Source organism: Amborella trichopoda, chromosome 10 (genome assembly GCF_054954075.1).
Source record: "Amborella trichopoda isolate Santa Cruz 75 chromosome 10, AtrichopodaSantaCruz75HAP2 v2.0, whole genome shotgun sequence".
Classification (NCBI taxonomy): Eukaryota; Viridiplantae; Streptophyta; class Magnoliopsida; order Amborellales; family Amborellaceae; genus Amborella; species Amborella trichopoda.
The window spans coordinates 17,460,240-17,481,313 of record NC_142345.1 but is presented as its reverse complement, the minus strand read 5'-3'; the positions used below and the strand labels follow the sequence as shown (position 1 = coordinate 17,481,313).

General features: G+C 40.9%; 1 protein-coding gene across 10 annotated transcripts in view; it reads right to left on the bottom strand.

Moving 5' to 3' along the window:
• LOC18438855 (RNA helicase family protein) overlaps positions 1-21,074 on the bottom strand; it is a 92,647-nt gene that overhangs the window by 63,700 nt on the left and 7,873 nt on the right. For 5 of the 10 annotated variants that reach the window (XR_016043025.1, XR_016043026.1, XM_088849998.1 and 2 more), the window contains exon 3: positions 6,630-6,812. Coding sequence is in view for 5 of the 10 variants with exons in the window: in XM_088849998.1 (XP_088706124.1) it covers positions 6,630-6,812 (183 nt within the window). In the remaining 5 variants the exon portion in view is untranslated. Of the gene's footprint in view, positions 1-6,629; positions 6,926-21,074 lie in introns of those variants that run through there. The other 5 variants (XM_088850002.1, XM_088850004.1, XM_088850001.1 and 2 more) reach the window with 2 other exon arrangements.

The following is a 21,074-nucleotide window of genomic DNA, read 5'->3' as shown; positions in this document are numbered from 1 at the left end:
TCTAGGAACACCAAAGTATCATCTGCATATTGCAGATGAGACACTGTTGGGCCTTGAGGGCTGCATTTGAAGCCAGTGAGGAGACCTTCTTGGTACAAACGAGAGATTGAGCGACTGAGGACTTCTGTTGCGATGGCGAAGAGAAAAGGGGATAGTGGATCCCCTTGGCAGAGCCCCCTCGAGGATGGAAAGAACCATTTTGGAGTCCCATTAATGAGGACCGAGAAGTGGGGATGAGAGTAGCAGACTCTCATACACTTTCTCTCGAGGTCCTCAAATCCCATTCTCGCCATTTTCTCGTCTAGTATTGACTAGTCTACGTGGTCATATGCTTTCTCCCATTCAATTTTGAAAATAAGACTGAGCTTCGTGGAAATGTGCATGGAGTGTAGACACATGTGTTCCACTAAAGCCCCATCTAGGATTTGCCTATCTTTGATGAAGGCTGACTGTGACGGCGAGATGATAAGGGGAAGGACTTGTTTTAGCCTTGAGGCCAGAATTTTGTACGAGGAATTGAGTAGGTTAATTGGACGAAAGTCCTTTAATTCCTCTGCCCCTTCGACCTTAGGAACTAAAGCTATGAAAGTGGCATTGATGGCTTTATGAAGGATTCCCCGTTGGAAGAATTCCTCAAAAAAACTCTTGAAATATGGTTGGAAGGTTTCCCAAAAGATTTTGAAAGGGGCAATGGGGAATCCGTCTGGACCCGGTGCTTTGTCTTTGGCTAACTCATCAATAAGCCTTGGAAATTTCTTCTTCTGAGAAAGGGCGCTCCAGCAAAAGTGCCCAGTGGTCCGGAAGAGTTAAGAAATCGAGGTTGGCCATCCTTGGTCTGTGACCCAGAGGGGGCAGTGTAGAGAGTCTTGAAGAACCCAAGGATGGCCGACTCGATTTCCACCAGCTGAACCAAATATCGATTATCCACCTTGATGGTGGAGATCGTATTGTCTCTTCTGCGACAGTTAGCTATCCAGTGGAAGAAACCTGTATTCTGGTCCCCTGCTTTTAACAAGTTACCTTTGGACATCTAGAACCAATAGAATTCTTCTTTTTTAGAATGGAGAAGTATTCCAGCATGGTTTGGATTCTAAGGTTTGATTCCGTGGCAGTCAGAGGTCTGGACTCCTCTGTTCGATCAAGGTCTTGGATGGAATTCAGCAGGGACGACTTGGTTTTGAGGGAGGCTTTGAGAAGTTGAATTTTGGTTTGTAGCCTATAACCTGCTCTACCCAAAACTTGGGTAGAAAAAGAGTTCCACCAAGTTGGAATCTGGGTGGAGAGCGAGTCCTCTTCAAGCCAGGCTAGTTCAAATCTAAAAGGCTTCGGTCCTCTCCTGACAGCTTGAATGTCCAGGAGAATGGGGTAGTGGTCAGAGGTGGGTTTAGGCAAGGCCAAGACATGAGAGTCCGAAAATTGTTCTTCTCAATTCAAAGAGCGGAGAAATCTATCTAGTTTAGAGAGGAATGGTTGAGAGGAGTGATTAGACCAAGTAAAACGGTTTCCTTGAAGAGGGATATCTAGGAGTTCATGGCAGAATATGAAGTCCGAAAAATCTATCATTGCCTGAGAGATGGTGAGATTGGCGTTTCTCTCATATGACCATCTGGTAATGTTGAAATCCCCAACCAAACACCAAGCAGGGTGAGGTAGGGAAGCAACATGGTCCAATTCAACCCAGATTCGAGTTCTGAAAGAGGCTGAGTTTGGGCCGTAGATGGCCGAGAATTTCCAAGGGAAACCGTCTGAAGTGCGTGAGAGAAGGACAGTGACAGAGTACTCCCCCATATGGGAAGATAGGAGAACGTGTTGTGATGGGTTCAAGATCACCTATATTCCACATGATGTCCTGACCGCAGGCAGAGAAGCCCACTGGCAAGGCCTTCTACCCCAAATGAGGTGAATGAGTTGGAGGGTAGGCTCCAGCTGTTTGGTCTCAATGAGAGCTAAGATTGAGGGGAAGTGTTTAATAACAGATCCTTGACTGCCTCCCTTTTGAACGACTATCCCAATCCTCTCACGTTTCACGTAAGGATCATCATTGATTAAGGGTGGGGGCAGCGGAGGAGGCAAGTCTAGCAAACCTCCTCGAAAAAGGAGAGGCGATTGTAGGTGGGGGCCCTTCTAGGGAGTGTCTCTCGTATCTGATCGAGGAGAACAGGTTGAGGAGCTCCCTTTGTCCTTTGACACTCACCTTTAGCCGACTTTGTGCATATGCAAACAAGAATTGGTGTGCTAGGCCTTCGGGGCCTTCATGTTGGAAACCCATGACACGGTAGATTTCCTTCATCCTTTCAAGTTCTCTGTTGTTCACATCGCCATCGACCCCCTCGACGTTGGCCATGGCCGAAGGGGGAGAGATGGGAGTGGTTGGTGACTTGGGTGACTCCCTATCCGGCGCAGAGAGTAAAGGAAATGGGTTGATAGGGTATAGGTCAAGGGGCAAGATGGGAAGTGGTTCAAGGTTTGAGAGTGAGGATGGGATTGGAGGGTTAGCTGGGCCTGAGGAGGCGGAGGAGGGTCGAGAGTAGAAGTGGGGGGGGTTGAGGGTTAGGCGTGTCATCTCGGGGTGGAGCAGTGGGAAGAGGCAGACCAGAGGTTAGGAAACCCTAGAACGGGGTAGGGAATAAGGGGGATGGAAAATGGTAAGAAAGGAAAGGCATATATGAGGGGTAAAAGACAAGGCTAAAGGAGGTGGCAGTTCTAGTGTAAAGAGAGGAGGGGTGATAGGTCAGGAAGTAGTGGGATTGGGGGGGTGCAAGAGAAGGATACGGCCAAGGAAAGGAGGGTGGGTAAGTGAAGTGCAGGGTTCGAACCCGGCAAATGTGAACTAGGTGTTGGGTAAAGGAGAGATGAGGGGCAAGCAAAGAGGAGATCATGGCTGGGTCAGGGGGAGAGGGGTCCGTGGAATGCACTGCCACAATGTCGTAAGGGAACTACGGTCTGTCCATATCAAGAGAAGGGGAGGAGGGGGCTGGTCGCTTGAGGGGCTGAGTGGGTCCAACCATGGTGGTGAAGTACGTAGGAAGGAACATCAGTGAGAAGAAGGGTGGAGAGGACAGGGGATTACATGGGGGAGGAAGAGTCAAGGGTAAAGAAAGACAAGGTTCAAGGGGTAAAGGGGAGGAGGATGAGTTCAGGTTCGAGACGGTGGATTCCTGGTAAGAGTCCACCACAAGGGAAAGGGGTTGAAGGGTGGAAGTGAAGTTGCTGGCGGGTTGAGGAGGGTGCCGGGAGGAGGGGGAAAGGTGAGGCACCCGAAAGGTTACTGAGGGTGGGTTTGGAAAAGGAGGAAAGGGGAGTCGAGAGAGAGAGGGGCTCGAACAAAGCATTCGAAGGTTCATGATCTCAAGGCAAGGGATGAGGCCAGATGTCGCTACTGTGGTAAGTGGGGGAGGCTAAAGGCTCTTCGAGTGACGGCGAGGAGGGGGCGGTAGGTAGGGAAGGCGGCTGGTGATAGGACAAGGGCGGTGACGCGTTTGGTGGGCTAAGCGGTTGGGATGACTTAGGCGAGGGCGGGTTAAGTGGAGGCAACAGGTGTGAAGGAAGGGGCAGTGCAAAATGAGACGTGGCGGGCGAGCAGAGCGAGGGGCAGGAGGAAGCGAGAGTGGCAGGCGCATGTGTCGAGCGAGTGGTATGCTAGAGATATGAGCCAGACACATAGAGTCCCCAGGCTGAATGGACCAGCGCTCCAAGAGAGTCTGACCTAGAGGATGAGGATGGACTGGGACCACCAGAGTAGCCCGACGACTGAGATAGAGGAGAGGGTTCACGGTCCACAATGACCTCTTTGTCAGGTCAGTGAGTAGGGATGGCGATATGGTCTGGAGGTGACATGCGAGGGCCTACAGGACCCCCGCCTTCGAGGCATGTGCCTGGCAGATAGGGTACCCCTACCGACTGTTGTGCCAGCTCAATGACATCATCATTTTTCCCTGACTGGCGCAAATAACCGCCACATGGTCGTCAGGTGACTCGCAGGGGTAGTTTGGGAAGATTGGTTGTTAGAGCTCCCTGAGAGGCACGGAACTGTGGGGAGGCTGTTGACGGCGCCTCCTGGGGTGGCGGGATTTCCTCGAGACTGTGATCCAGGGCTAGGAAGAGGAGCCCTTGGGAGGAGGTGGGTCCGTTGAGTTGAAGAAGTTGGCTGAGGGTGGAGAGGCCACCGACCACAAGAGCGAGACCGGGAAGTAGAGATCTTCGACCTCTAGCTAGATGTAGGATGGAATGAGATTCGTGTCCAAGACCTCTACGAGGAGACAAATGGACTCGAGAGGAAGCTTTTTTATTGATTTCCAGTGGATAGAAATCAAGTTACCACAAGCTTTCGCCACTCCCCTAAAAGCGGACGGAGACCACGCTTGAAGTGGTATATGTTCCGCAGTGAACCAGATTCTCTGCTTCCTATAGGACCCTTCCTTAGGGGACCACGCAAGAAGGTTAAAGGTGGGCCCTTTGAAGGTAGACAAGAAAGGTTCCTGTAGAACATGGAGAGCATGTTCATACATATGACTATTTGTTGAGGCTAAGGTATGGAGGGTATTTGTTGAGGCTAAGGTACATTTCGACAAGCCTATACCACTCTCTCAAAACACCCCCCCTCTCTCTCTCTCTCTCTCTCTCTATATATATATATATTATATATATATATATATATATATATATATATATATGTATGTATATATATAGGACTATGTTTTTTTTTTACTAGGAATATATAAGGTTTATGTTAGGGCTACTCATACATATGACTATTTCCTTAAGGTACTTAACGTTGTCGAACACTTAATATCCTTACCCCACCATATAGTAACTTTTTTATCTAGGGGTATTTTAGATAATTAATCAGGAGTCACGTAGCAATTCTTGATAGCAAGATAAGAATTTATTGACTATAGTGGAGGATGGCATCATCTACATGAGGTGTGACCTCACCCACAAAAAGCAATGATTGCTTATTAACCACTAGTAAAATGCAAGTAATTTTTTATAGAAATATCTATCATACCCCTCCTAATGACGAAAAAATCCCTTACTCAAAGAATTTCATTTTATAAAAAAATGAGCAATCAGTATTTTCTTAATGCTGAGTACATTAAGAAAATACTCATATGCATGAGTACCCTAACATGACCCACACACACACACACATATACTTATATATATACTTACTTCCTTGAGCCGAGTTACAAGGATGTGCCTCATAATCTGTGAGAGCTCTACAGTCATCAAGGAAAACCCACTAGCAACACCATTGCTCTCACCTTTTCTTGTTTTACTCTCTAGATTTACTCTCTATTTCGAGTTTAGCACGAGTATTAGTCGATCTTTTGGAGCTGATGGTTCTTCCCCTAAAACTAGTGAGTTCATTCCTTTTTCTTGTTCTATTTATTGCCTTTCCAAGTATTCCTACTTTAAGTGGGGAAAGAATTGCAAGAGAAATAAGTAGATTGTAGATTGGAAACCCATGATTTGTTGTGAAATATTGGATAGCATTTCTAGACTCATTGCAAAGCTTATTTGGTATGATTTGTATAGGAATTTAGTTTTATAAATTCTCATTGCGCTTGCTGAACTTTTTATTTTAGGCTCATTAAATTTCTTGAATAGACTTACATGTGTATGTCGCACGTGGGTTTGATTTCTTGAACATTAGAATAATTGAAATGTTGAATGTCAAGAAAATTTCGAGTAGATTATTGTGCTTGAATTTGGGTATGAATTGAAATCTTGAATGTCAAGAAAATTTCAAGTAGAGTATTGTGTGATTGAATTTGGGTATATGTCAATTCATATTAAGATTCTTTAATGGAAATTTAAGATTCTTTAACGGATATTTAAGATTCTTTAATGGAAATTTACATGCTGTATGTTTGACGAAATCCTAGTTTAGCTACAACTTTTGTTTGCATTAGCTAAACTAGAATTCAGAAAACCTAAAGATTCGCTGTTTTAGGCATATGCTTGATATCAAAGCTTAGGGGTTTTCAATCTGGATTAGAAATGGCCACTCACAAAGCTATATTGGTGGATTTGGTGAAAATCACTATCGTTGATGGTTACAACTTTTCAATTTGAAGAGTAAACTTGTCTTGTCGCATGTTACTCAAGATGAGACCCAAGGTTAAAAGGTTTTCCCATGTATTTTTCAGTAACTTACAATTTTTTTGACAAGCTTTTTAATCAGGCATCCAAACTGACCTAGTGGTCAGCATAAGCAACATAATAGGGCAAGCACAAAAATTCAAAGACTTGGATAGTTTCAAAGGAAGATGAGGCACATGCAATTCAAGGACTTAAGAAAGTGAGATGGTCTCCAATAATACTTCGAGGGCACCCGTGCCCTAGCAAACGGTCTACAAAGACAACAGGAAAATTTAGAATCTGAAGGCAAGGAGGTGGGCTGCAATATTTCAAGGGCAACTCTGATTCGAAAATATTATAGTTCCATAAACAGAAAATGAGCATAATGAGGCAGTAAAGCGATAAAGAGAGAGGGAAAACAGTGAGAGTGAAAGGTTATCTTATGCCATAATTCAAGGGCAATTGTGGCCCACATAATGATATAGACTCACAAAAATTATAAAATCAGCATTTACATGCATGTAAAAAGAGAGAAAGGAATGTACCTCAGCAGCCTTCTGGCGCAAGCGCTCTGCTCTCCAAATAGGATCCCACCATCGCTGCTCTCCTCTACCTCCACCCCCACCTCCACCTCCTCCCCTTCTTCCTCCTCTTCCTCCGACAACCCTTCTGCCTCCTCCTCCCCTGAAATTAGTGTTCGAAGACATGCTGCACAGACAGATAGCCAACTGCCGACGAGTGGCCGTTAATACAAAACACTTCCAACCAAAGTAGTAGCAGTTACAGGCGGATATAGCTGCTGCTTCTCTTAAGCACAGAAGAAGGAGCACAACAATAGGTCCTGTTTGGACAAAAATAAATCCATCATCTATCATATATATTATCCATTTTAAGATTAGTACTCTTTGGATAAACATATACTTGTGAGTCATTTGGTTGACATCATTAAATACAAAAGCTTAATGTCATGTGCTGCTGGTTGAAGCCCTCGTAAATATAAAAAAGCTTAATCATGTGTGTTGTTTGGCTGAGGTCATCATAAATTATGTTTAAAGACGATATAAAAGAACATCCAAGAGTTAAAAAGACCACTGATAAGTAATTCAAATAAAAAAGGTGCAAAAGAAATGCTAAAGAGAGATTAAATAAATTTTAATAAACTGAAAAAAAAAATATGGTACTCTAATGAATCCTAGAGAAAAGAGTTCTATTCAAATGGTAAATTCTAGATCACCACCAAACAACGAGAGGTGCCATAACCTGCTTTGGAAAAAAGAAATTCTTAAGTAACCAGTGATGTTATGGTATTCCTCAAGTAACAAAGACATAAAACTCATCAAAATACAGCAAGGCAGCCTAACTTGGCCAGATCAGCAATGCCAAAAGTGAATTTTATCAAAACAAAGTAGTCTCCTTACACTTTTTCACAGAATTTATTATTGCTTCTCAATGATAGTCCAATTGGGGTTTACAATTATGATAAATTTCAAAGGGAAAGTATATATTAACAACATACAAATGCACTGCACGAGCACCATCAAGGATTTGCCTATTTTTCACAAAGCTGCTCTGATTAGGCAAAATGACATCATCCAGAACCTCTTATAAGAGGAGGTTAGTAGGTTAATAGGGCAGAAATCTTTAATCTCTTTGGCTCCATCAGTCTTCAATAGTAAGGCAATGAAACTATTATTCAGAGTTCATTCCACACTCTACAATACTGTGTACAACCCTCTGTCGAAGAATTTGTTAAAGACAATAAGAACATATGGTGTCAAAGTGTCCCACAATTTAGTAAAATCGGTGCCTGGAATGCCATCTGATCCGAGGGCTTTGTCCTGGCCGAGATCAGAACTGGTGCAAAGTATTCTTCCTCAGAGGAAGGCTTGGTAACAAGGGATTGATGGGAAGGAAAGGTCTGCCAGGCAAAGGGAATGGATCATGTGTGACATAAATAGTTTCTAGAAACAAGAGACAATCGTGGAGTAAATTTCATGGGGCTCTTTGAATGTTCGGTTAACCAGCCTGTTGGGGGTGATGGCATTAGCCCATGGAGGCAAATTGTGATTTGTGGAAGAAGGCTGTGCTCCTATTGCCCACCTTTAGCCATTTAATCCTCGAATATTGATGCCAATAGATTTTCTCTTGTTTCAGGCTGGTAGAATTCAATGTGGTCTCAAGGAGGTCTAGATCACTAATTCCCTCCAGCAGCAACTCCCTTGAGGAGTTAAACTTCCCTGGAAGGATGTGGCTCCATTCTTTCAAGATCAACTTGAGCAGCTGAAGTTTTTTCTGAATCTGTAATGTGCCCAGCCAGGGACCAAAGAGGCAGACAACCACAGGCTAAAGATGTTTTCAATATTAGGTTCCTTGAACAAAGATAGTTCGAATTGGAAATATTATGGCCTGGGTTGAGTGGGGGTGTCTAGCAATATGGGTTCAGGATCAGCGTCGACAATCCTCTAATGTTCTAGATGAGAATTTCCATTTTGGGTTTGTAGAGGTGTAGGCCAGGTGTCTTAGGGATCACCTTGGGGGATGTTTACCAGAAGAAGAAGAGGGTAAGTGGGGAGTTGGGGGAGGGGGGAGGGGCTCAAGGGAGTCCTTTGTCATAATTGCGATATTTGAGAAGAGGCTTAGAAGTTCTCTCTTGCCTTTGATTTTTACCTAGGAAGTGGCTCCGGCCGTCTCACTCATGTTCGTTGTAGGCCCATGATAGAGGAAGCCCATGGCATAAAGGACTTTGCAAATGTGCATCAATGAATTCCATTCTTGCCTCGTCAAACGAAAAGTTGGACTCTCCGCCAGAATACTGAGCTCTTCCTCCTCCTAGTCATTCCCCTTCTTTTAGACAAGGGATTTGAAGGTAAGGGGGAGGGGGAATTCTCTGCAAGGAGGCAGGCTAGGAAATGTTGAAGAAAGGAGAGGGAAGAATGAAGGTGATGGAGAACAACGAGTCCATAATAGGTGGATAGGTGATTTCAGAAAAGGAGAAAAAAAGGCCCTAGGATGATGATACGTGGAATTTGAATGATGGAGAAGAGAGGAGAGGGAAGAGGGCAAAAGTGGTGAGAGGAAGGGGGAGGTATCCATTGGGTTCAAATTTTCTGGGGCTGTACAACAGTGGGGTTTGAGGAAGGCAAGTCAGCAGGCCTGTTTGGGATGCTATGAATAGAAGATGTTGTTTGATGGGGAAGAAAAGCAGACAAAGATAGGAGGAAAGAAGGTGGGAGGGGATGGTGGCATTCGAAGCATTAAATGCGGGTCTAAGCACTAATCTGGTGCTAGCGAGGTAGCTGATATGGCGGGGATCCTGTCATCACAGTTCACTGAGGTGCTAGATACACTTGAGTTGCCAGAATACACGGCAGATGAGACAAACAAGAAAGAGGAGGTTGATGCCACATAGGGTAGTACATAGGAGGCCCCATTTAAGGCCCTGGATTTTTCAACATAGGTGCTTGGGGAGGAAGTGTCGCATTTGGTGGCATGTTAGTAGCCGTAATTAATGTGGATCATTGGGGGGAGCCTGGGATTGGATTGTGTGAGACATGTGGACGAGCTGATATGACTGGGGATGAACCGGGTCCATGTGTCATGGGGCAAGTGTGAGAATTGGCAGGAGGTGGGCAGGTAATGATGGGTGAAGGACGGTGGATTGGGGGTGGGGGTTTGGGTAGACCTCTTGAGAGGGACTTTAAATTCAAATTTCGGTTCAAATTTGAAATTGGAATTGGCAGTAGGAGGTTGCAGTTGAGTAGGGGTTGTGGGAAGGGTGACAAGGGCGCGATGGATGGCAGAAATGAGGTAGGAAGTTGGATTTAAATGGTGATGGACGGCTGAGAGGAGGATGGAATTGAATGCGGGTTGTGATGAATGATCGGGGGTTGGGGTTGAAGAGGCTGGGAAAATGTTGCAATGGATGATGGCATAAGTTTTCGCAGCTAAGAGTCTGGCAGGTTTTGTCAAGTCAGAGTTGTCCCTATGACATGGCCACATGAAAGGAACTATAGGACCTCGCATGTGCCATGTCCGATGTATAGTTATCTGCTCTGGAGTGTAAGCCTCTTGTCGCCACAGTGGCACTTAGATTTGTGGACCACAGCAATCCATCCCTCGTGTACCCATGGTCCCTGGATTACAGTTCACCGTGCGTTTATTGTCTGCCACACTGGTGGCAGAGGGGATTCAGGTAACTCCGCCATAAATGTGTATGACAAAGTTGTAGTGTTAATCTCAAATCTAAAGGAGGATGAACTTGGATATGGTATTGGGAAGGGTGGATTGAACTAAAATGTTGATTAAGCCCAATGGAAGGAGTCAGAAAGACTTTGATCTCCTCTTATGAAACCTCAACATTGATCGCCAATGGCCTTGACTCTTTCTGGGTGCCATGCGTGTATTGCGATTCCAAGTGCTTCGATCCATCCTCTTTTGTCTGACAGCAGTGAAGTTTGGGATCCATGGTAAGAATTGAAGCCTCCTCCTTTGAATCTTAGATTTTGCAAGAGACGGCTTCTGCTACAAGCTCACTTTAGGGTAAAGAAAATAGTTAAACCACCATCTAATAAGGCTCTACACTTTATCAAGGGAAGCCCTCAGGTGGAAACAGCCCAATTTGTACACCCCTTAACATCGTGTCTAAGGGGTTTAAAGGTGGCCACCAAGGAGTTTTCCAGAAAGGTCAATCTCTTCTCAATGAAAGGGCTTCACGTTGTTGAAGATTGATGATTCGATATTCCTTGTCAATACTGTTTCTCCTTACAGAAGCATAACCACAAATCCTTTCCTCCAAACGCAATTCTAGGGAAATCAGATCAAATGCTAAACATCTGAAAGTGTATTTATATTCAAGTAAGATACATTTTTCTCCTTACTAAAAACCATATCACTGATAACCTATGAAATGATTCAACAGAGACTGATGGTTTTCTGCTGAAGATGATTAAAATTGATGCAGTAGGAATTCCCTGATTGAGGGTGATTAATACTGTGACAGAATGTTGAGCTACTATGTAATAATGAAGGAGAAGCATGTATTCTAGATCTCAGCACACATGACTAGCGGAGCAATAACTCGATGCCAAGGAATAGATATGTGAGTAGCCTTTCAAGGCTTCACATAATACTAGCATAGATGTGAATAGTTTCTTTTTTATATGCTATGTGTAGAATAAAAGCAACAAAGAATAGCATAATAATACATCAAAAAAGGTAGTGTTTTCAAGAAATGGCACACCCGGCGCTCAAGTGCCCAAAGGCCCCATTGCCACATGCCAGTGATTTAAAATGCAGACAGCATAGAGCCTAGGCGATCCAGAAGGCCTGGGCGTGGGCGATAGGCGGCCAAATTATGCCGCATATCCCTGGGCACCTGCCTAGGCGAGCGTCCAACACCAAGCCCTGGGCGGCCACGCAGGGGCAGAAATGTCCCTCGTTGAGGGCATTTTTTTGTCGTTATTTTAATACTAAAGCAGAAAACTTGTGGGTTTTAGGTTCATTTGAAACCTAAAACCCATTATAGCCTATTTTAAAGAGAGAAAAACCCAAAAAACTAGTTTTTGATGATTTTCATAGGATCAAAGGATTTCTCAAAGTTGCAAAAAATTGATCTAAGCATCACCCATTGATATGAGATTTAGTTGGATGTTTTATAAATATATTAGAGGGATATACAGTTATACTTGCACTGTTAGACTAAAGAGACATTTTTCTTTCTACTAGACCGCCCAGGTTTTGGGTGCCCGTCTAAGAGCTAAGCAGCCTGCACCCCCCCCCCCCCCCCCCCTCGAACGCCTAGGAGCCACCTAGCACTTTTTGAAACACTTCGACATGCCTAGGGCTGGGTGGCTTTCCCTGACCGCCAGTTGTTGGGATCCGCTCAGGTGGCCTTGACAGGCACCCAACACCCAGTCTTGGATGGGCACCCACAGCCTGCACCCTCTTCTGTGGAAATGGAAAGCCCCAAAGGGCAGTTTCGGTCGTTTTTTTACTCACAAAATAATGTAAAAGGGATGTTTGGACATATTCTAAACTGTCAACATGAAAATAAATAAATCTCAACCCTAGAAACACTCAAAATCGATTGATTTTACAATCTTCTTTGAATCGAAAAATTTAGAAGGTCTGAAGAAGCATCCAAAAGCTTACCCTTTCTTATTGGAATTCTTCATAGGGTGCTAGTGAAGGTATTAAACACTTTTGGTGTGAGTTCTAGCTCAATCGACATCAAAAACATAGAAGAATCGAGATCGAGCAAAAAGGTTAGTTTACAATCTATATTTGAGATTCCTTTTGGGATTTGAGATGCCTTCCTCTGGTTCAATAGGAGTGGGGATCCAGGACGGAAGTGTTACATTAACCTAGATAAGAATGATAAAAACAAAATAATGTACAATTTTTGTGTACAAAACAAAATAATGTGCAATTTTTGTGGACATATTTCAAATGTCAGGATAAATAGGTTCAAATCATTAAACATCTTGCTGGTATTGAAGGAATGTTGCCCCATGTAAAAAAAAGTTCTAAACTTGAAAAGTAAGAGATGACCAAGGAAGCTGAAAATAATAAAAGAATAACAAGGGAGAAGGATGTAGGAAAATTGAGGGCAGTGTTAATGTTTTTTATCATGATGATGATGGTGATGAGGATCATGAAGAGGAAGAGGAGGTGGGCCAAGTGACAATTTCTCATAGTTTTAACAGAGTTTTTGATGCTGATCAAGAATAGGTTGATTCAAAATCTAATTTTATTTTATTTTATTTATTTTTCTGAGATGTGGGTAAATTTTTGGGTTAATTCTTAAGAATTTATCTATTTTAGGAATTAGGATTACGTTATCTGGTTTTTTAGGAAAAGCTCGTCTTTTGTTTTTTCTTAGGGCATCTTTTTTTTGTTTGGGAAAGTAAGTTTTTTTGTTTGAGTCCATTTTAGGAGAGTTGTTTGTTTGAGTCCATTTTAGGAGAGTTGTTTTAAAAATAGGAGGTTGGCCTTTAGATAGGAACGTGGACTACAAGGATTAACCTTTTTGAGATATCTTTCATGAATTATCTTATGGATAGGAAATAGTGGTTTAGATACTACTATTTTTTAGAAAGTTCTATAAAAGGTTATGGAAAGAGAAGAGCTTATCATTATGGTTAACATGGGTAGGATAAGTAAGAGGCTGTTTTTTATTTTCGCACGACAAACAAGGAAGATAAATGCTTTTTTTATTTTTCTCAAGGGACTTTTTTTCTCTTTTTTTTTTTTAGAAAGGCAAGGATAGCAGGTTAGAGAAAGGGTAATAAAAGGGATGGAACGTCAATTGCATTGTAAGGATGATTTTATTTTAGTGAATGAAAATAAACATTAATATTTGGAGAGAGATGGTCTAAGAAGGATGATGACGTTAAACTTTCCCTTAACCAATCCCATGCCCGGGTAAAAGGGCATGGTCGTGTTAGGTAAGCCAACGTAAAATTTTACCAAAACCCATCATGAATCCTGATAATCTTATAGTATATGTTTATGCTAGGGCGTTCCCCAGAAGAGACGTGTTGTACCAAAACCTGGGTATAGTGAGAAATGAGCAAGGGGTAACTAGGGCATTCCCCCAAAGCGACGCGCCGAAGCGCCGCCTTGTTGCGGTGAAAAATAGGCAAAGGTTCTTGCGACTCCCTGGATGAGCGCAAGTAAAGAAGTTAGCCCAAGAGAATAAGAATTGTTTAGCAACATGGAATGTGGGAATGCTTGCTGGTAAGAGTATGGAATTAGTGGATACAATGAGACTAAGAAGAGTAAACATAGCTTGTCTACAAGAAACTAAATGGAAAGGAGAAAAAGCTAAAGAAATAGTCTACGTATAAACTATGGTATATAGGAAAAGATAATAATGGAAATGGTGCAGGTATAATAGTTGATAAAGATTAAAAAGATAAAGTAGTTAGTGTCAAAAGAAAAGGTGATAGGCTCTTATTAATTAAACTTGTATTAGGACAAAAGATAATGTAATTAGCGCTTATGCACTACAAGTAGGATTAGATGATAGAATTAAGAGACAATTTTGGAAAGATATAGATGGAATAGTCCAAGACATACCAAATGGAGAGAGGACCTTTTTAGGTGGGGACCTAAATGGTCATATAGGGAAGGATAGTAGAGGATATGAAGGAGTACATAGGGGATATGGATTTGGGGAAAGAAATGAGATGGGTGAGACTATTCTAGATCTTGTTATGGCTTACGACCTAGCCATAGAAAATACTTTAAAAAGTGAGACGAACATTTAATAATCTACAAAAGTGGAAGACATAAAGCTAGATAGACCTCTTCCTAGTTAAGAAGGTAGATCAACCATCATGTAAAGACTGCAAGGTTTTCCCAAGAGAGACTTCGACTACCCAACATCGGCTTGTGGTCATGGACGTCGGCATAAAGACATGGAGGAGAAGGGGTGAAAGTAATGGGCGTCCAAGAACTAGGTGGTGGAATTTAAAAACTGAGAAAATCGACTTATTTAGGGGTAAATTAGTTGAAGAAATAAAATGGAACTTTGAACATGATGTCAATATAAAATGGAATGAGATGGCTAAATGTATCAAGAAAGTGGCAAAAGAAGTTTTAGGAGAAGCGAGAGGAAAAAGAAACTTTTCGATAAGGAAACTTGATAGTGAAATGATGAGGTTCAGAAGACCATTAGCAAAAAACGATCATGTTATAAAACTTGGCAATGTTATAGAAACGATCAAAACTTAGAAGAATATAAAAATGCTAAGAAAAACGCTAAACAAATAGTAAGTAAAGCTAAACTTAAGGAATATGATAATCTATACAATAAACTGGGAACAAGAGAAGGTGAAACAGATATCTTCAAATTAAACTAAGAGAGAAAATGTGCAGGAATCTAAACCATATCAAATGCATTAAGAGTGAGGATCAAAGGGTCTTAGTAAAGGATGATGAGGTCAACGAAAGGTGGAGAGTCTATTTTCAAAAATTATTAAATGACAAACAAAATGGGAACATAGTGATTGAAGGGACTGCTGGTACAAGTGCCAGTGGAGATCATAGATACATTTGTAGGATTAGGATGTCAAAAGTGAAAAAAGCTTTGAAAAGGATGAAGTTAAGAAACACCTTAGGACCAAATGGTATCACGATGGAGATTTGGAATGGGGGAAATTGGCATTGACTACTTGACAAAGCTATTCAACAAGGTTTGAGAACAATAAAAATGTCAAACGAATGGAGAAAAAGTATTGTGGTACTAATTTATAAGAACAAAGGAGACATATAGAATTGTGCAAACTATGGAGAGATCACGCTTATGAGCTATCCTATGAAGCTCTGGGAAAGAGTCATTGAGCAACGATTGAGGCATGAAATGAGTGTATCTGAAAACCAATTTGGTTTTATGTCAGGAAGGTCATCCACTAAGGCTATATTCCTACATAAGCAACTGATTGAGAAGTTTAGGGCAAAGGAAAAAGACCTCTACATGGTCTTTATTGATTTACAAAAAGCTTATGATAGACTACCTCGAGATTTGATTTGGCAAGTGTTGGAAAACAAAGGCGTCTATAGACACTACATCGACTTGGTGAGAGATATGTAAAATGAAGTGGTTACTAATGTACAAACAAATAGTGAGTTTTCAGTGACAATAGGTCCACATCACAGGTCAACATTGAGCCCATACCTCTTTGTCTTAGTTATGGACGACTTAATTAGGCACCTACAGAATGAGCTACCGAGGTGCATGTTGTTCGCAAATGACATAGTTTTGATTGATGAGACCCGAAATCGCGTCAACACAAAGTTAGAACTTTGGAGGAATACTCTAAAATCCAAAGGTTTTAAAATTAGTAGAACTAAGACAGAGTATATGGAGTGAAAATTTAGTAATAATAGGAGTAGAGACGAGGAAGTAGTTAAGATTGATGGCCAGGAAGTACAAAAAAGACCGCACTTTTGATATCTTGGATCGATAATCCAGGAAAATAGAGAGATCCAGGAAGATGTCGCACACAGAATTAGAGTTAGGTGGGCAGAATGGATATGTGCAACTGAAAGTTTATGTGATTGTCGCATACCAATGAGGCTAAAGGGCAAGTTCTATAGGACAGTGGTGAGACCAGCTTTGCTCTATGGGGCGGAATGTTGGGCGGATAAAAATTAGTATCTTTTTTGTGAAAAAGATACCAACAAGGTTTTTTCTTGAATCGATTAATATCTCCATTGGTATCTTTTTCACAAAAATTATACCTTACACAATTTTTATCATTTGGTTTAGGGTTATGACCATACTTCCAACCCAGATCACTTCTTTTAATAGAACCAGAAATAGACCTATTCAAATGACAAGGACTTTATTCTTGTTTTTGCTTTACAGAACTCATATGTTGCTTAATCTCCTCTCTGATAGCTTCAGGAACATTTTTATAAGGGACAGCATCCCCCTTAATACCGGGAAGATGTTTTTTAAATCGGTTTATGGCCGATTTTGTATCCCTTTCACAATAATAGCATCTTATGCAATTTTTGTTATTCGAATTAAGGTTATAACCATATTTACAACTCGGATCTCCACTTCAACTAGACCCTGAAGAAGACAACTTGAAATAAAACAAGCAATCTAAAAAATAAAGTTTTGCACTTACTTTGATTGCTCGAACTCCAAACTTCCACCTCTGAGAAGTTTTTTGGTGCTAAAATATTCAAAAACACCTCCTAATAGGATTTAAAAAACTTTAAAACTAAATCTAATCTACCAGGATGATGTTTGGATCCATTTTTTATAACTTTGAGAAACACTTGATACAATAAAAATCTCAAAATCTAGTGTTTTTGAGGTTTCTCTCTCTAAAATGGGTTCTTGTGGGTTTAGGTTTCAAATGAACCTAAAACTCACCCTTAAAAGCTTTTATTTTTCTAAAAACCTCAATACAACCTTTAAAAAAATTCATTCCGCCCCTGGGCAAGGCGCAGGCCTTAGGCCGCCGCCGCCTAGTTTTGCCATCTAGGCCTAGGCGCATCGCCCAGGCCTTCTAGACCACCTAGGTGCTGGGAGGTCCGCGTTTTAAAACAATGGGGCTGGCCATGTGTGGCACCAACCAAGTACAACACCTATTAAGAGGTGCGAATTAGTTCAACTGGAAGGACTGAAAAGGGTAAGGGGTAGGCCCAAAAGGACATAGTTGGAAGTTGTCAGGAAAGATATGGGGACCTATGACTTCACTGAGGATATGGCCTTTAATAGAGCAAAGTGGAGAACCAGGATTCATCTAGCCGACCCCAATTGATTGGGAAAAGGCTAAAATGATAATTATGATGAATATTTGGAGAAAGAGAGTGAGAGAGAGAGAGAGAAAGTGCTTGGCTCTTTGTTCTTCTTTTTGTCTCTTCTCTTTGATTTCCAGTTAATTGCTTTTTTTCCCCTACATCAAATTGGTATTAGAACATGGTTCAAGAGGGTCAAAGATTGAGATGGCTGGTCATGGAGGTCTTAGACATAAAAATGCCGACCTCATCCGATTGCGCAAAAAAATCAACAACTTGACGGTGAAAATTCTATGTCTGTTCAGCAACAACGTGCCCTAAACGAAGAGGAATATTCAGGGATAGATCCATATCATGAGGATTTTATAGAGAATGACGCGAATCAGAGTACGACTAAGAGTTGGAGCAAAATGATAAAGCTGCCTTCGTCCACCCATTCTATGCATGTGCTCCGCATTTGGAGTTGCATGTTTGGGAGAATAGATCATGGGATTCAGTTAATCTACATGATTTGAAGGAGAAAAAGGTTGATTTTGGTGTAGGTCATATCAAAAACCAGCATGTTGCAGATTGAGATCTGACATCAATTTTTTATACATACTTAGATAAGGAACACAATCATGTAGAAGATTTAATCAATGATGATGATCAAGATTTCGTGGTTGAATTAATATTTGATAAGGAAAGAGATGCAGTCAACAAAGAACTAATAAGGTGAAGTTATTAGTTTAGTCCATAGTAGTTGGAAATGCCTGGAAACTCGAATTGTTTTAGGAATCAGAATGACGGAATCGAGGCTGCCTAAAAGATTCATGTTTTAGGAATTAACATCCATACAATGGGAATCGTGGGGAACGAGATTCCTAATTTCCTGGAATCACGTCTCGACCAAAATAAAATCAAGATTCCGGCCTCCTTGAAATCGAGATTTCCACCCCATAGAATCAACATTTGAGGAGTCAAGATTCATTGGTATGTGGAATCGAGATTCCAACATCTATAGAATCGAGTTTATCTCATATTAGGAACATAGATATGTTGCAGTTTAGAATTGTGATTCCAACATCTTTGGAATCAAGTTTTTGATATATATGAATCCGAGATCCATGCCAGTTTGAAAACGAGAATTACATTAGAATGGAATACGTTTGACCCCTACCAAGAAATGAGATTTCAATTTTATGGAGTAGGAAGCCCCATACACATCTTGAGCCTTATCAACTTATATCACATGTTTCTTATTAGACTCGTAGAAGGATTCCCAAATTTTAAAGTGATTGTGCCGACTATTGAACTTGGTGCAAATAATCTACTAGGAAAATTATATACATAAGATATGTATTTCGAAATTGTGATTTTGACTTCATTATTATATAGATAAAATAATATTATGTCTACGCCATGGATATAATTTAATGTGTTGTATTTACTAGTTATATTTTAAAGTAAAGGCCGGTCAGGCCAGCACAACTAAAAATATGAATCGAACGAGCCTTGCTACCATTACAAACATTCGAATGAAGATTTCTACTCCAATTACCTTTAGAAAGTGCACAACCATCATAGACATTGGACATTATGTACTTTGAATTGGTTTCTTTCTTGTTTTTGTTTAATCAATTATATTTTATTTTTAGTTAATTGTTTTTCCTCACATTCACATTATACCATAATAGTAGAGGAGAAATTAAGTCTGAACATCAAGCACACATATGAATACATATTGCATGAAATAAAAAAGCAACACATGTGGACAGAATCTAAAATTTATATATTGTGTAATTAAAAAAAAACTAAAAGATACAATAACTTCCAATATAGCTTTCAGTACATGATGACGGGAAAATTTTTGGGGACTAAGTGGTTTTTTTTTTTGGGGGGGGTGGTGACAAAGAGAAAGAGAGAGGAAGAAGAAGAACATTGATTGAATCGCACTTCCCTACTCCTATGAACCGATGTACTATACATTGTAGATTCTAGATTCGAAACCCCAATGAAACGAGATTCATTACATGTGGAATCATGTATCATTCAATGTGGACTCAATATTCAATCTTTACGAGTCAAGATTAGATATATTTGGGAACGAACATTCCACATTCTAAAGATGTATTGAATTGAGAATCCTTGGTTCCAAGAAACGGTTTCGACGAAGATTCCTTAAAGGAATTGCCGAATCGGGTTTCTGAACAGGAGTCGCAGCGGCAAAGAGATTCTGTTAACTATGGTTCAATCATCGAATCCATTGCTCATCTCGAAGATGCATCAGTGGTGTGCTCTAGTGTTGAGCCAAGGTAAATTCAGCAAGGTTAGATGGCTGAACCATGAAATTTAAGCAAGTTTATGTGATTAAATATATCCTATCGACGCATTGTGCCCCTTTCCTCGAGGGTTTCTCAGTTTCAATGCACAATCATTGTGTTTTATTAGTACAGTAACCCACAAGTCCCAAGATCTTGTTTACAATATTCGGGTTGAAAAAGTTGCACGACTAACACAAAATCTTAGCTTATTTCCAAACTCGAGGGCGAATTTTTCTCCAACCGATGGGGAAGAACGGGTTGATTCAAAATCTTTTTTTTTTTTAATTTAGAGATGGTAGATTTTTGGGTCAATACTTAGGAATTATATTTATTCTAGGAGTTATGGTTATGTTATGTGTTTTTTAAGAAAAATCTTGTCTTTCGTTTTTCTTAGGGTATCTTTTGCATTTGTTCGAGAGACCTTTTGGAATGATGAGTACGTTTTTTTTGTTTTGAGTTCATTTTAGGAGAGTTGTTTTTAAAATAGGAGGTTGATCTTTAGATAGGAACATGGACTGCTTGGATTATCCTTAGGATAGGAAATAGTTGTTTAGATACTAGTAGTTATCTTTTTTAGAAAGTTCTATAGAAGGTTATGGAAAGAGAAGGGCTTATCATTATGGTTAACATGGATAGGATACATAAGAGGCTGTTTTTTCAGCAAGCCAATCTTTTAGGAAGATAAGTTCATTTTTTTGTATGGGAAGTTTTTTTAGAAAGACAAGGATAGGAGGCTAGACAAGGATAAGGGATGGAATGTCAATTGCGTTGTAAGGATGATTTTGTCTTAGTGAATGAAAAGAAAAGTTTACATTTGTGGGGAGGGGGGGAGAGAGAGAGAGAGAAAGAGCTCAGCTCTTTGTTCTTCTTTTCGTCTCTTCTCTTGTGTTTCCTGTTGGTTGTTTTTTTTTGTTGCATCAGCTTTTAGGTCTAAGAGGCCTTGTATGAAAGGGCCCATTGATGCTTTTTTTTACACCTAACCCCGATACCGGAGTTGAGAAAGGGAAAGCCAAAGGGCAGAAGCAAGTGACATTAGCAAATAGATTCAAAAAGAAAGATAGAGGTCGGTTAAATCGAATATATTGCTTGATGGTTTTATCAGGGGTGCCTTCTTTTACAAGTGCTCACTTAAGTAGGTTCCATACAATGTTGGAAGCAATTGGCCAATTTTGACCGGGGTTGAAGGGCCCAACCCCAACTGAGCGTTCAGAGCCACTACAAAAGAAAGAAGTAGAACACTCTCAGGAGAGCCTCAAGTACCATAAGGAAGGGAGGGCTCAATTCAAGGTTTCCATAATGATTGGTTCATGTAGTGATAGGAGGAGTATCAGGAACTTGTTGGTGAATTTTCTCTTAGGTACAATATTTTTGAGATCCACTTATGCTTTTAAGAAAGTTGATGCAAATGTATATTCTATTCAATTGATA